Source organism: Hydra viridissima, unplaced genomic scaffold (genome assembly GCF_058129835.1).
Source record: "Hydra viridissima isolate aposymbiotic clone 2 unplaced genomic scaffold, HvirCarnegie_v1 scaffold_10, whole genome shotgun sequence".
Lineage (NCBI taxonomy): Eukaryota > Metazoa > Cnidaria > Hydrozoa > Anthoathecata > Hydridae > Hydra > Hydra viridissima.
This window is the reverse complement of record NW_028324309.1, coordinates 14,221,204-14,235,084: the sequence shown is the minus strand read 5'-3', so window position 1 is coordinate 14,235,084 and position 13,881 is coordinate 14,221,204. Positions and strand designations below refer to the sequence as shown.

The 13,881-nt window shown below is 30.4% G+C and overlaps 6 protein-coding genes across 13 annotated transcripts in view; 1 reads left to right on the top strand and 5 right to left on the bottom strand.

The window, feature by feature from the left end:
* LOC145181174 (procollagen galactosyltransferase 1-like) overlaps window positions 1–13,881 on the bottom strand; it is a 381,403-nt gene that overhangs the window by 199,177 nt on the left and 168,345 nt on the right. The gene's annotated exons all lie outside the window — the stretch shown is intronic.
* LOC145181173 (glycogen [starch] synthase, muscle-like) overlaps window positions 1–13,881 on the bottom strand; it is a 361,885-nt gene that overhangs the window by 179,659 nt on the left and 168,345 nt on the right. The gene's annotated exons all lie outside the window — the stretch shown is intronic.
* Window positions 1–13,881, bottom strand: part of LOC145181181 (non-structural maintenance of chromosomes element 4 homolog A-like) — a 227,620-nt gene that overhangs the window by 45,394 nt on the left and 168,345 nt on the right. The gene's annotated exons all lie outside the window — the stretch shown is intronic.
* LOC145181172 (protein zer-1 homolog) overlaps window positions 1–13,881 on the bottom strand; it is a 207,822-nt gene that overhangs the window by 25,596 nt on the left and 168,345 nt on the right. The window lies entirely within an intron of this gene.
* LOC145181175 (glial fibrillary acidic protein-like) lies at window positions 807–4,821 on the bottom strand. The gene is made up of 7 exons (XM_090101256.1): window positions 4,548–4,821; window positions 2,769–3,051; window positions 2,358–2,543; window positions 2,143–2,268; window positions 1,490–1,880; window positions 1,256–1,352; window positions 807–1,179 (listed from the first exon to the last, which is right to left on the bottom strand). Exons 1-7 carry the CDS (start codon window positions 4,568–4,570, stop codon window positions 1,110–1,112), a joined length of 1,176 nt encoding a protein of 391 aa, XP_089957382.1. The 5' UTR covers window positions 4,571–4,821; the 3' UTR covers window positions 807–1,109.
* LOC145181170 (uncharacterized) lies at window positions 7,361–13,237 on the top strand. Of its 7 annotated transcripts, none has more exons than XR_016456653.1 (5): window positions 7,361–10,253; window positions 11,354–11,423; window positions 11,558–11,680; window positions 12,661–12,756; window positions 12,841–13,237. XR_016456653.1 is itself a non-coding variant. In XM_090101229.1 (5 exons), the coding sequence occupies exons 1-5, from the start codon at window positions 7,581–7,583 to the stop codon at window positions 13,126–13,128; spliced, it is 3,246 nt and encodes a 1,081-aa protein (XP_089957355.1). In that variant the 5' UTR covers window positions 7,361–7,580; the 3' UTR covers window positions 13,129–13,237. The 7 variants fall into 7 exon arrangements, 2 of the variants coding, with proteins under 2 accessions (XP_089957355.1, XP_089957354.1); XR_016456649.1 differs by having other exon boundaries at window positions 7,361–10,262; window positions 11,354–11,419; window positions 11,558–11,999; window positions 12,130–12,756; XR_016456650.1 differs by having other exon boundaries at window positions 7,361–10,262; window positions 11,354–11,419; window positions 11,558–12,025; window positions 12,155–12,756.

Below are 13,881 nucleotides of genomic sequence, written 5' to 3'. Positions count from 1 at the left end.
TACGCACCCCTGTGAGCTGTTTTTTTTTTTACTGAGACTTGATAATAAAATATTTTGATGAAAGACCTCACATGTCTATAACCCTGGGAACGAGGTGGCAAAATTAAAACGTTCAGATTAAACCTACGCTATTAGTATTTCAATCCTTCGATTAAAAATTGCGTTATTAAAATTGCAATCAGGAGATTAAACTTTTAAAAGCCAATTGATGAATAACAAGATGATCAATTACTGCCGACAAAAAAAAATTCTTAACTGTTGTTACATAAGAAGTGATTTGTAAAGTGTCACGTGACTCAAGTGTCTAAAAGCAAAAGGTTCTGCACTAAATTCTTGATTGCACATATTATTGCAATAATTTTTAAGATTTTTTTTTTAAACTTGAACTTTTTCACAAGATCCTGATCTTCTCGATTATAGAAGATTAAAAAAATGGAGCTCCTGTAATTGTTTCAGATGTTAAATTTCAAATGATGTTCTAAAATTACATCAGAGAAAATTTTCTACCCTTGAAAAAGAAGTAAAAGAAAAATAGTTTACAACAAACATCATCACTAACTCTAAACTCAAAAACAAAAAGAATATAGAAACAGATTGAGAAAAACGTGGAATGGATTTTTTAAACCGAAAAGCTTTGACTTTTTGGTTCGATATCTTTACTTAAATCTAAAAATATAGATGGCAGTTCTTTTAAATGCTAAGGTCAACATGTTTTTTTTTTCTTTTCTAAACAATAGTTCACTTTTACGATACCATCTTTTTGCGCCAGTTTTAATAAGGTTTTCGATAAAGTAATACCATAATTATGTAATAAATGATAAAATATATTAAAAGATGATCAATAACAAAACGATAGGTTAAAGTATTATATTACAAATACCTTAACGTGTATAAAATTTATTTATTTGACGCTGACACCGACTTGGTGTGGAAAAAAAAATTTTCCTTTCAAGTGCACGAAGTTTGAAGAAACTCATTAGTACAAACTTTTTGCTTGGCGAGACAAATATTTGTGAAAAACGACTGCGATATAGCTGTATTTTGTTAAGTTTATGCTCGATCACTTTCTCCAAACAAAAACTTGCACACATATTCCGACAAAAACGAAACTAATTCTTGGGTTTATAAATGAGCGGAATAGCTGTGTTACCAAACGTTCTTGGAGGATGATTGATTCCCCTGGGAAAAATCAAACTAAAGATTATATAAAATAAAAATTTTCAGTTGCTAAATTTTTTCTGAATCTTTACGTTACCTATTTGTATCAGTCAGAGGTGGTAGAAAGGTGTACTTTAACTGAGAAGGACTGCTTCGCTGAGGTTGGTTCGCTGATGTTGTGTCTGAAGTTATAGCTAAAGAGTTGATTTGGTTAAAGTATATTGATGAGAGTTATCAAACAGAAAGTCAAGGAATCAAAAACTACATATAACAGGATAACTAAAAGATTATCATTCGAATTACGTTTTCTACATGTGAGTTTTATACATACCTGGTGTTGATTTTGTTCGAATGAGAGAGGGATTTAATGAAGGGAGTGCACCATTTGTTCTTGGACTCCCTGGTAACGAGCGTCGAGCACTTTGGTTTTTACTTGGTATAAGCTCTCCTCTTGATGAAAGCACTAATTCTCCCGGAGGATTTGATAACGCTACTTTTAGCCTGCTTTCCTCTGCCTCTAGCAGCCTGGATAAAGCTGCTATTTCAAGGTCAATTGGAATGTTACTGCTGTTTGCTAAGTTTAACTCGCGTATTTTTGTATCTAGGCTCTCTTTCATTTGCTGAAGTTTTTCTTCTAATTCATTTATTGTTGCAACAGCTGAATTGCGTTCAATTTCGAGGATGTGGCGAAGACCTTTGTTTTGGTCATGAGCGGAAATGCACTGTATTTTGAAAAAGTTTCAGAATTCAGAGATAAACCAAGATAAAATAAACAGAGATAAACCAACATAAAATGCAAATAAAACGATCAAATTAAGAAGATGAAATTTGTTTTCTACTTTATCTTAAATCTTGAACTTAAAAGTATGGCTTTGTTGATTAAATGTAATACGTAACATTAGAGCCGATATATGTAACATTATGATAATATGTATCATTAGCCGCCGAGCACGTTTTATTACATGCTATTTACATACCACTCACCTTTCTGTCAAGTTTGAAAATCTTTAGGTTCATTTCTTCTATGGTACTTTTGAGTTTGAAATTTTCTTCTTTCAGAAGAGCAAGGGAATCTCTTTCTTGATCAAGATGGTTTTTGTACTCTTGAAGCTGAGAAAGAAATAAAAAAAAAAAAGTTCAGAAAGTTCAGCGAAAGACAACTACAACCAGAAAATCTCACCGGGTCCAGTCTTCCTCACCTGCAGTTGATAATTGTTTTCTGATTGCTCTTGAAAGACCATAAACTCTTGTTGAGTTTGACGACGTATGTTTTCTACTTTGTTGTGGAGCTTTTCATCTAGGAAATCGTGGTCACTTAATTTTTGCTCTGCGATTTCCAAAGCACGTTTTGTTGAGGCCACTTTGTTTTTTAACTCGTTTACCTCCTAAAGTGTAATTTAAAACGAATTTGTTTTTTATTCATAAAAATGATAGCAGTAAGAATACCACTTTTCATTCCTTAAAACAAATTTTGTTGGTGACATATTTTAAAAGTATTTCCCTCAAAATGAAATTCGCAAAGAGTTTTAAAAAAAATATTTTTTTACGAATGACAACCGAAGACAAAACTTGTGAAAACTATGAAAAAAACGTATTTTTTTTTTTTTTACCGTTTTTTGAAGTTCGCGTTCAAACGATATTTGCGATGAAAGTTTTTGAAGGTCTGCTTCAAGATTTGAACTTAAAGCCGCCGCTTTATCATACTTGATCTGCAAAGTACTTAGTTGATCGCGATTCTCATCAAACTCTTTGCGCAAATCTAAATTTTGATTTTGATGCTGAGCAATCGTGATACGCAATTCTTGAATAAGCGAATCTTTTTCAGCTAGCAACCGATGGGAATCTGCAAGAGCAGCTTCGAGTTTTTTTCGGTTGTTCGACTCGGAGTTATACCTACAAGAAGTTGAAAATGAAGTTTTTAAAGAAACACCGAATAAACGTTAAATTATTTCAACATTACAAACCTTATGCTGAGATATTGAACGAAATATGAAAAATTTTAGCGTAAAAGCTAACAAGCTAAAATTTAAAGATATTTAATTTTTTAAAACTCGGAAAGTGAAGCGTATTAAGTTGTATGAAGTAAACCTGTTTGGTTACATAAAAGATTCAAATGCTGTTAAACAAGTAAATACGAAGAGAATATAATTTTGACGCATTACATTTTTCTTGAGGAGTAATAAAAACAAAGAGTCATCCGCTTCGTCCTGCTCCTCCTCATCCTCTACTATTACTGTCACCTGCATTTATGGCCTTTGATACGTAGTTTCGTCCATTTAATTTATTTTAAAAGTTCCTTCCTCCTCCCTTCTCTTGTTCTTATTTTGGAAAAGCTTAGTTAAAATTAGTTGTAAGGAGTTCTTGTTTGAATGTTGTATCACATAAAGCTAGCATAGGCAACCTTTTTTCATCTGAAGCCAGATTTCCATTTTTCTTCAAACTTTCGAGTTGAATCAAAATATCCATCCACAAATACCATCACGCCATTTCTAACAGAAGGTAATCAGCGTATATCATACGTATTGGAAAGCAATTGAAATGACGTTCTCAGGGTTGTTGTTTTGTATGTAAACATCTAAAAAGGAGGGGGAGCACTTTGTCTGCATTAAAGATTATAGTGGGGAGGGACATCATGCCAAGCAATCAAAGGTATTTCGAGGACTTAGAGGAAATCAATAAAATAGTTCTTCATATGTAAAATATATGGAAGGGACACCTGGAGACACAGTCCTTAAATTGGGGCGTGTGCACCCTCTGCCTATTGAAATATCATTACTTAAATGGCATTCAAAAATGCTTTAAAAAATGGTAGGGTTTTTTTTTCTCCCAAGAATTTAAAAATCATTCAACAACGCTTAAGAAAAAACCGTTTTGGTGCTTTGCATTGAACCTTTTCGGGAACCAATTGGGATATTCCAAAGTAACTAGTGTAAATATTGCAGAAAAAAAAAAGAAAAAATGGTAAAGAAAAAAATAATTAAATAAATAAACCTTTTGAATTATTCAGAAAATAAGATAAACATATGACGAATATTAAAATAGTAATAAAAGTATGGGCGAGAACAGGAAAAAAGGTAACAATATAGCTTTTTAACAGCTTCCTCAAAACACTTAAAATATTTAAATAGTATAAAATACGCTCTGTATTTTAAAAGATTAGATTTTAGTATACTTATATATTTGCTGTTAGTAAAATGTGTACCAAGCTAATTTACAGCGGTTCATTTTTGCCTTATACTATAAACTAGTATCCGTTTATCATCATTGGATTTTAATTTTGCTGTAAAAAGCCGATATTTTGATTTAAAATCTTCATATACAATAAGTTGCCTTTTCACTTGTTTTCTCTTGTTTTTTTCTCTTTTTTTTTTATGAAAAGATTATTATACAGTGTAATTTCTTTCACCATCATCAATATATTTTAGATCAAGTATCAATTTTTCGGTTGAAAATAAACTTATTTTCAGAAAACATTTTAGGAAAACATAAACGAACACCAAAAACTCCGACTAAACCAAAAAATTGAGAAAACTCAATGACAATATTTAGTTCAATGAATTCATACAAATGTATCCATTCATTGAACTGTGTTGCCAACCAAATACTTCGTAAATACTTTACCACAAAAAGCTCAAATTCAGCAATCTTTACATATTCTTACAACCATAATAATTAACTTTTAATGAGTTATTCCTTTTCATTATTTTTATTTTATTTCCAAAGAAAGCAGCGAAAATAGCAACAGAAGAAAAAGAAACAACATGTATCGTCAAGTAACGTCATGCGACGTCAAGCACCGTCACAACAAAAGCAAGTGACGTCATGCGACGTCAAGTACCGTCACAACAAAAGCAAGTGAAATATTTTGATCATACTTTTCTTGAAATTCTTTTAACTGCGACCCAGATCTGTTCGCTTCCAGATGAAAAGAATTTCGCTCGGATGTCACTGAATCTAATTGATCGCGCTGATTTTCGAGCTCTCTTTCATAAATAAATTTTAGTTCGTAAATTTCATTTTGCAAAGTGGATACTTGAGTAAGGAAAACGTTATTTTCAATCTTTTTGCATTGATCTCTCATGCTGTTGACCTTTTCAATGTAGCTCTTAAACCGATCGTTCAAAGACAGCACTTGCATTTTACTTAGACGACGTTGAGTTAAAATTTCTGGAGATCCAGACATGATAACTGACCTAAAGAAAAAAAATTCTTAAATATTTATAATTTTAAGATGAAGTTAAATTGTTAAAATGTTTCGTTAAAATTTCTGATGCAATTAACTTTTAACTTTTTGACTATAATTTTATGGTGAATTATCTCATATTTCAAATTAAATTATTGTTATCTTCAAAATTCTGTATTAAATATAAACAAAATAAATATATTTTTGGTTTTATAGATTTTTTACCTTATAATTTTTATATGTTTGATAAAATATTTTTTATAATGTGGACTTGAAAGTAATTTTTGATCAGCTTTTAATTTAATTTAAGTACTAAAAACTATATATACTTAAAAACTATACCTTTAGTTTTTCACGAAAACTTTTTCATCTTCTTCTTCACGTTCAGCATTTGAATTTAACTGTGCTCTCGCTGTCTCGTTATTTATTAACGTTGGAGAACTTAGCAACAAAAAATTCAAAAATGCATTACATATTTGTTTACGTGGTGAACGTTCCTATTCGCTCTTACACATTCATGTATGTTCGAATACGTTTGTTTAGATTTAGACAATGGATACAAACAGGACTTTTACGGTTCCAATTAAAACTATAAAAATAGAGTCCTAGTTATGCAGCCGAATTTTTTATTTGTCTGATTACTACTTTTTTTATTTCCAACTATTTTTTTTATAAGGCGCTAAAATTACCAAGAAACATTTTTTGTTAAAAAATAACTTTTTTTAAACTTTTTTGATAAAAAAACCAAAGCAAAGCGCACCAATGATATGTTAAGAATAACTTGATGTCTAACTGCCGTAAATCGGTATAAGAAAAAGTGAAGCAAAAATCGGCCATTATGGAGGGCAAAATCTTTACGCTATTTATCAAAACAAAACAAATACGAAGCTTTTGATTTGTTAAATTTGCCCCCCATAATGGCCGATTTTTGCTTCAAAAAATACGCGGAAGTTAGACATCTAGTTATTTTTAATATATCATTGAAGCGCACTTTGATTAAACTTTTAATCACTAAAAAAGTTTTCTAAATTTTCTGTTGCTCGGAAAACTTTGAATTCAACAAATTGCAATCACAATGACCGAGTACTTCAGCTGCAAAATGGTGGTCAACGCTTAACAAGTAGAATAAGTATATAATACATTCTGTTACTTACGTTTAGATTTACTGAGGGACTTGTATTTCAATTTATTAGTAAGTAAATTTAGCAATCAAATGAAAATTAGTAATAATAGGAGTTTTAACAATGTGAATTGTCGATTTGAGAAATATCATATACAATTTTTTTAATTTTTTATGTTAAACAACCAATTAAAGTACACGTAAAAGTTTTTTTTCTTAAACTCTGCTTATAAAATGATAAAAGCATCAATTTACAAACTTATAAACTTGTATATATAAAATGGTTAAAAAAAAATAAATATTCAAATAAAAAAAATAGATTCGAATACATTGCTACCAGATATCACCACCAATGATATTTATGAAAAACTTTATCGCTTGGTCTCGCTTGGCTGTTAGTGACGCGTATTAATTATATAACCAGCTGTAATTCATATATAAATTTTTTTTTTTTTTTTTGAAAAGCATGGGGAAAAATTGTTTTTTTTTAAAAAAGATAAGTTTCGGGTGCTGTTAATTCTTTTATTCATTTTGTTTATTCATCTTTTTCTAACATTTATTAATACTGTTTTAACTGCTGTACTCACTTTTATCATCATCGTTATCGTTTGTTATATCGTATCGTTATCGTTATTATTTGTTCTATCGTATCGTTACCGTTATCATTTATCGTATTGTTATCATTTGTTGTATCGCAACGTTTCTGTTATGATTTGTATGAAACAGTATTCTTTTTTATCATCATATGTAGTTATCATTTTTTTCATTTATTTTTTATATATTTTATTGATAATTTCTTACTTTTATTTCAGTATTTTTATTAGTATTTCCATATATCCCTTATATTTCTTTATTTAAAAATTGTAAATAGCTATAATTATATATATTTCTTTAGAAATTTATAAATGAACATTATGTTTATATTTTCTGTACTTTTAAATTTATGCGGGCATGTAACTTTGTTCCAGTTGAAGCTTAAAGCAACAATTTAACCGGTGTAAATTTCAACAACGCATATTGAGTATACATTAAATGAAAGCTCTTATTTTATGAATTGAACTGTTGAAGTCTGAATATATGCAAAAAATACGTCGCTGAGGCTTCAGACGCCGAAGGGCAATGTCAGGCGAAAAAGAACAGAAGTTTGCAGATTTTTCTGACTTAAAACGTTTGGATGCAACACACGACAATGGCAATTCGCCCTCTCAAGCCGTGTTTGGATATAGCGACGAAGAACGTCACGCGATGAATTTTGATGATAAAATAAGATCAGATTTAGAGATTAACTTTGAAAACGAAAAGCAGGATATAATCAAAGGTTTTTTAATCGAAAAGAAAATTATTAATCAAGATCATGAGCGGGACAAGAAGAATCTCATTAATAGGTTTGTTAAGGAGCGCGAGATCATTTTGAAAGATTTCCAAAAGCAACTTGAGAAAATAGAATCTCGCCTTCTCGATTCCTCAAAAATAAACAGCGGTTGTAACGATAATCCTGATTTCAAACAACTGCACTCGATTGAACCAACACTCAAGGCAGATAATTTGTTTAAAGAACAAAAGCCTCAGCTACAAACGCCCAAACAAAGCTTTGAAGCAAGTGAGAAACGACTCTTTGTACGCCTCGATGGATCTCGTACAATTAAACCCGAAGAATTTATATCAAATTTTGAAATGGAAGAAAAACTTGAAAGCGAGAAAGAATCTTTAGAAAGAAGTTTCCGAAAAGAAAAAGAAAGAATCAAAGATATTTTAGAATTAGAATATGAAAGAAAATTTTTACGCGAAAAGCTTGCTCACGAAAATGAAATTAAAAACTTACACTCCGACATTGACCATTTAAAGGATTTAAGAGACGAAGTCGGAAGTCTATGGAAAGGACAAGCGTCAAAACTAGAAGCACAGTTTCAAAGCGAACGAATGGAGCTAGAAAAACATTACATAGAAGAGGTCGAACGACTAAAGCGAAAGCTTGAGCGAAAGCACTCATACAAACTTAAAGAACAACAACGCGAATATGACGAATGTATAGCCGAGTTGAAAAGCGATTTAAAAAAATTGAAAACTGACTTATATGAAACAAGTTTAATGAGCGCTCGAAGTTCAGAAGAATTGAAGGAGAAGCTATTGAAAGAATTTCAAGAGCAATTTTACAACGAAACTAAAGCAATTAGAGAACGAAACGAACGACTAACGGACGAAATAACAACGCTAACTAAAGAAAAAACTGATTTGGCTCGCAGGAACAGAGAGCTGGAAACCAATAAAGAAAACGAATCCTCCACAATAAAAGAATACTCAACTAAACTAAATAAAGAATATCAAACAAAATTTCAGAAACTTATTTCAGAGATCGACAGGTTAAAGGCAGATAAAAGATTAATGGAAAATTCTAATGAGGCACTGCAGTCAAATTTAACGCGAGTCGAAACTGAGCGAAAAAATCTTGAAAATAAACTTTCATTAACCGAAAAAACGCTTATTGATTGCGAAGACAGCACGAAACTTTTGCGAGTTCAGAACAAAAACCTTTCCCAAGAAATAAACACATTGAGAAGCGAAAAAGCTGAAATTCAAAAAGGTATCGAAGCAACTCAAGAAAAAGAGCGACTCGCCCGAGTTGAAGTGAACAGATTGGAAGAGGAGTTAAAAGAGTCAACAAACAGATATACTCTTCTTGAGAGGGAAAAATTGCAACACGAAAAGTTAGTCCTTAACTTAAGAAGAGAGTTGGAAGGGATTTTGGTAAATCAAAAAAGCACATCTACCAAAATCGAAAGCTTTGAGAGTGAGTCGAATCGTTTACGAAATCTGCTTGAAAATGAAAGAAACGAAAACAAACGGCTACACGAACGATTTCAGCAGGATGCAGAACTTCTGAGAAAGAAAGATACTGAGCTTCAGAAAAGTAGAGACGATTTTGCAACTTTAAAAACTCAATTCGAAGAAATACAAGCTAAAGTGGAAATTTGTAACGAAAAACTGCGCAAGTCAGATTCCGAGAAAATTTCTTTGCTGGAAAAAATCGAGAAAGTTAAAATAGCCACTGATTTAAATCACAAACAAGAACTCATATCTGTTCAAAGCAAATATGTTGGCGAGTTCAACAAACGCTTGGAATACGTGAAAAAATCTTACGAACAAGAAATAGAACAACTGAAAAATAAAGTCAAGTGTATGAATAGTAACGAATGCACAACAGGTGCGATTTCAATAGAAACTCACAAAAAAAACCCCGATATCAAACCGGATGAAGACGTTAAAAAACCGGATTGTTGTAATTGGAAAGAAATTCCGGGCGCCAATGAAAATTACCATTTGCAGACTAATAGCAAAAATCCATCCGCTAATCCCAGTTCGTCAAACAACCATGACAATTTTAAAAAACAGGAAACAACTTCCAATCTTAGTTCTGAACGAAGCGCATCAGATTCTAATAACTCTTTTGAAAAAAAGCTTAGTGGTGGCTGGCTTGAAAGTAGTAGTTGCTTTAGCGCACCGCTGATAAATGAAGCTTCTCAGAACCAAAAAAATTTATCAGACTCTTATAACCTTAAAAAATACGGAGCATCAGTTGACCATTACACGCCAATATTACAAAATCTAAACAATTATGTAGAAAAACTGAACGGTCACCGAGATAACTTTATGCAAAACTTGAATAATTATCAAAATTACTGTTTGCATGAGTCGTTTACCGGAGAGAAACACTTAAACAATGATCCTCATTTGCTTTCAGGGAGAATAAGTTATGCTCCTGAGAACTTTAGATCCTTTTCAAAGGACCAGCAAGTGAGTTCGGTAGGTTTCATTTCCTCTACACCGCTTAAATATTTTAATGGTTTAATGCTAGTTGCTACTTTTAATGGCTATTTTGCAGAATAGTTACAGCAATAGTTTACAGAATAGTAACAGCAGTATTTTGAAGAAATTAATTAAGCAATATAGATAGCTGATCATTTAGTTTTTGGAACCATTGAGACATTAAAGCAATTGTTACTTGTACGGTTAAAGTTAAAAAACAAAGATAAATTAGTGACATTAGTTTATTTTTCGGAGCCTGCATGTTCAAGTAAAAATCGTTAAACAGAAAGTTGTTGGTAATTAGGAAAAGTGTACTCATAAAAGTAATTTTGTTATTATTTTTGAAGCTTTGGTGCTAGAGATACCAAGCAAATACTGAAAGCCTAACTTGGTTTTAAGTAAATATATATAAATGATATATATTGTATATCATTTATATATATGATATAAATGATATAATATATGTTATAAATGAGTTTTAATTAAGGGTTTTTGTTCCCAGTGGCAAGCATTTAATATATCAATGCATCTCAGTTGTCAGTGTATTTAGTTACTAAATTCAGGATTAATTTTTAGTTAATCAAGTTGTAGTTACAAAAAGTCTTTTTGAAAAGTAAGAGTAGAGTAAGAAAGAATTTTTTTATAATAGACTTTCTATAAGACAGGGACCATACGTTTTGGACCATGGTCACCCTATATAAAATTCATTTGAAACCTTATTCTATATCTAATATAATATATTCTAAATTTAAATATAGAATAGGTGACCAAACGTCCCGGCAAAATGGGTCGTTAAATCAGCTTTTCTATATTTAAATTAAGAATGATAAATGAAGAGATTAATGAGTTTTGATAAAAATGTTACTTTACTTCTAAGCGCTTACTTAAGCATGAAAAATATATTCAAAATTGTTAGTTTCAACTTTTGTAACGCAATGTGAAATGAAAAAGACATTTTAAATTTCCAAAAAAACTTTCACTAAAAGACATGGTTTGTTACCATTTGTTAAATCTATAGATAATTTGAGATTCGATGTCTAATTACTTATTGGAACTGTTTGAATTCTGACTCCTCATCACCTATTTAGAACACTAGTTCATCCAGCAAAGAATACAAATCCGATAGGAAATTTGGTGAAAATACGAAATCAAGTGTAGGTACCTAACTTTTCTTATGCAATTTTCAAGTGTAAACTCTCCTTTACAATTTATCGCTTAAGATTTAGTAATGTATCAATTGTATTTTGTTTCTTAACTATTTCATTTTCTTTTTTTTTTCTTCTTTTAAACAGGCGTATTTATCAATAAGTGATATCCTTATTCAATTTGAGCGTGCGGAGAGAAGTTCAGATAGCAATCAAATCCGTAAATTGTTGAAAGATGTTCGAAATGAGGTCCTTTTGTTAAACAAGATGGTGGGTTAATTTTTTTTTCTCTTTTTTTTTTCTTTAAAGAATTTGTCATGAATATTGTTAATCAAAAAATTGATAAAACAAATATAAAAAAGTTTTTAACAAATGCATCATTAAAATTCAGTTACAGATTTTTGATTTCAGATTTTAGAAATTAACCCTCCCCCTCCTTTCCCCCTTCTCTCTGCCCTCCTCTTCCCTATACAAGACAAGTATCAAACTAAACTCTTTTAAAACATGGTTTGTGTCATTTTAACTAAAAAGATATCTGTTACTAAACAAAATCTCGTTTTTCTTGTCAAATTTATTTAATATACAGAAGGTACAAATTTATTTAATATACAGAAGGTACAAATTTATTTAATATACAGAAGGTACAAATTTATTTAATATACAGAAGGTACAAATTTATTTAATATACAGAAGGTACAAATTTATTTAATATACAGAAGGTACAAATTTATTTAATTACAGAAGGTACAAATTTATATAATATACAGAAGGTACATATTAAGAATTTTAGATGTTAAGCATAATTCATGATTGTTACTGTAAATAGTTGTATTCTTGTTTTAATTTAATATTCTTGTATAAGTGTATTCTTTATTGACTTGTATTCGGTCAGAGAATTTATATAATTCCAACACAAAGTCCTTTTTTTCATGTCACACTGTTTTAAAAAATTTAGATTTACGTGAACTCAGTAAAAGCTGATTGAATAATAATTAAAAAAGAGTTCTTATAACGTTATTGCAGCGTTTATATCATCAACTTTTTAATCAAATAAAATGAAATAAGAAAAGATATAGTTATGATAATTAGTTAAGGCTTTTTCAAACGATAAAAACGGGGTCTAAACCAGCTAAAATCTTCCTGTTCTTTACAGAAAATATAAAGAAGTCATTGTAACCACATGTTAGTATTATTTAAATCAAACAATTTTTTTTTCGATTGCTAAGAAACATTTACAACTTTCTTTAAAGATCGAGGAAAACTCGCCTTATTCTTCTCCACGACACAATGAGCAACCATCAAAATTAAAGAAAAGTCAAAATCAAACTAAACTGACCGACGATGAGGTAAATACAACGTTCGACTACTTTTTTTTAACTATTGTTATGTCAGTGATTTTTCCCTAATTACATTATTTATTACATTTAAAGTACATCGAGAGCAAAACAGAAATAAGCGAGCCTAAAGATACTTTACATAGACTATACTCTGAAAATTTTGAACTTCACCGAAGATTAATGTTGCAGCAAAATGAAATTAGTGAGCAGGAATCAAATTGCAACGAGTTACTCAAACGACGGATAATGCTTGAAAATTTAGTAGATAGGTTGCAAGAAAAACTGAGAGACGAAAAATCGCGCAGAAGACAGTTAGAGCAGGAAGTTAATCTTATCCCAGAAGAGAGCTTGAATGACAATGACAAGGATTTGACAATTTAATATTTAGGGAATAAATTAATACTGTATTATCAAATTTTTAAAATCTCTTTTTACATTTGATTTGCTTCTTTTTGCTTACGAGTAAAAATAAATATATCTAACTAACAAATCGAAAGTATTTCTAAATTCATTTACTTTTCTGTTATTTAGTAATACCATTTTATGATTACGTAACACAATTTGATGATTAAGTTTGAGAGTCGTTTTAAGCTATGTTTTTAAGATATGTTTGGATCGGTAATTTCAATAATGGCAATTGATTGTTTTTGATGCATACAAACAGTTTCCGAAAAGGAACTAATTATTTATTAAGTTATTTGAAAATTTTCCTTAATATTCGTCTTAACAATAAATGATATTTTAGAGGCATGCATAAAGTTTTCAATAAAAGAACTAATTATTTGCCTTAATTATTGAAATGAACGTAACAATTTTTCAAACTAGTTGTTATCTCTATTTCTATTTATATTTTTGTTAATATTTAAGTAGAAGAAATATAACAATATAAATTTTATCGGACCAATCCACTAATTGAAGCAATCCGCAATGCGAAATAATTCGCAAAGGAATTCGATCTACAAAAAAAAAAAAAAAACCGCAAAAATTCAGTTTGAAATATTCTTAACTTTTAAATCAAAATAATATAACAATGGCTTACCGTAATAAATGTAGGTGAAGAATAGTAGACTTGATCTGTTTAGAGCATCCCGCCATCGGAAATTGCGTAAATGCGTAAATTCCGATGCGAGAAAT

What these genes read in the sequence shown, in the direction of transcription:
- LOC145181175 (XM_090101256.1), bottom strand. Translation starts at nt 4,570, where the DNA reads ATGATGGTGAAAGAAATTACACT. An exon ending in ATGGTGAAAGAAATTACACT is followed by an intron (nt 3,052 to 4,547) that starts GTATAATAATCT and finishes AACTTCTTGTAG; the next exon opens with GTATAACTCCGAGTCGAACA. An exon ending in AACGCGAACTTCAAAAAACG is followed by an intron (nt 2,544 to 2,768) that starts GTAAAAAAAAAA and finishes ATTACACTTTAG; the next exon opens with GAGGTAAACGAGTTAAAAAA.
- LOC145181170 (XM_090101228.1), top strand. Translation starts at nt 7,581, where the DNA reads ATGTCAGGCGAAAAAGAACAGAAGTTTGCAGATTTTTCTGACTTAAAA. An exon ending in AGGACCAGCAAGTGAGTTCG is followed by an intron (nt 10,263 to 11,353) that starts GTAGGTTTCATT and finishes TCACCTATTTAG; the next exon opens with AACACTAGTTCATCCAGCAA. An exon ending in CTAAACTGACCGACGATGAG is followed by an intron (nt 12,757 to 12,840) that starts GTAAATACAACG and finishes TTACATTTAAAG; the next exon opens with TACATCGAGAGCAAAACAGA.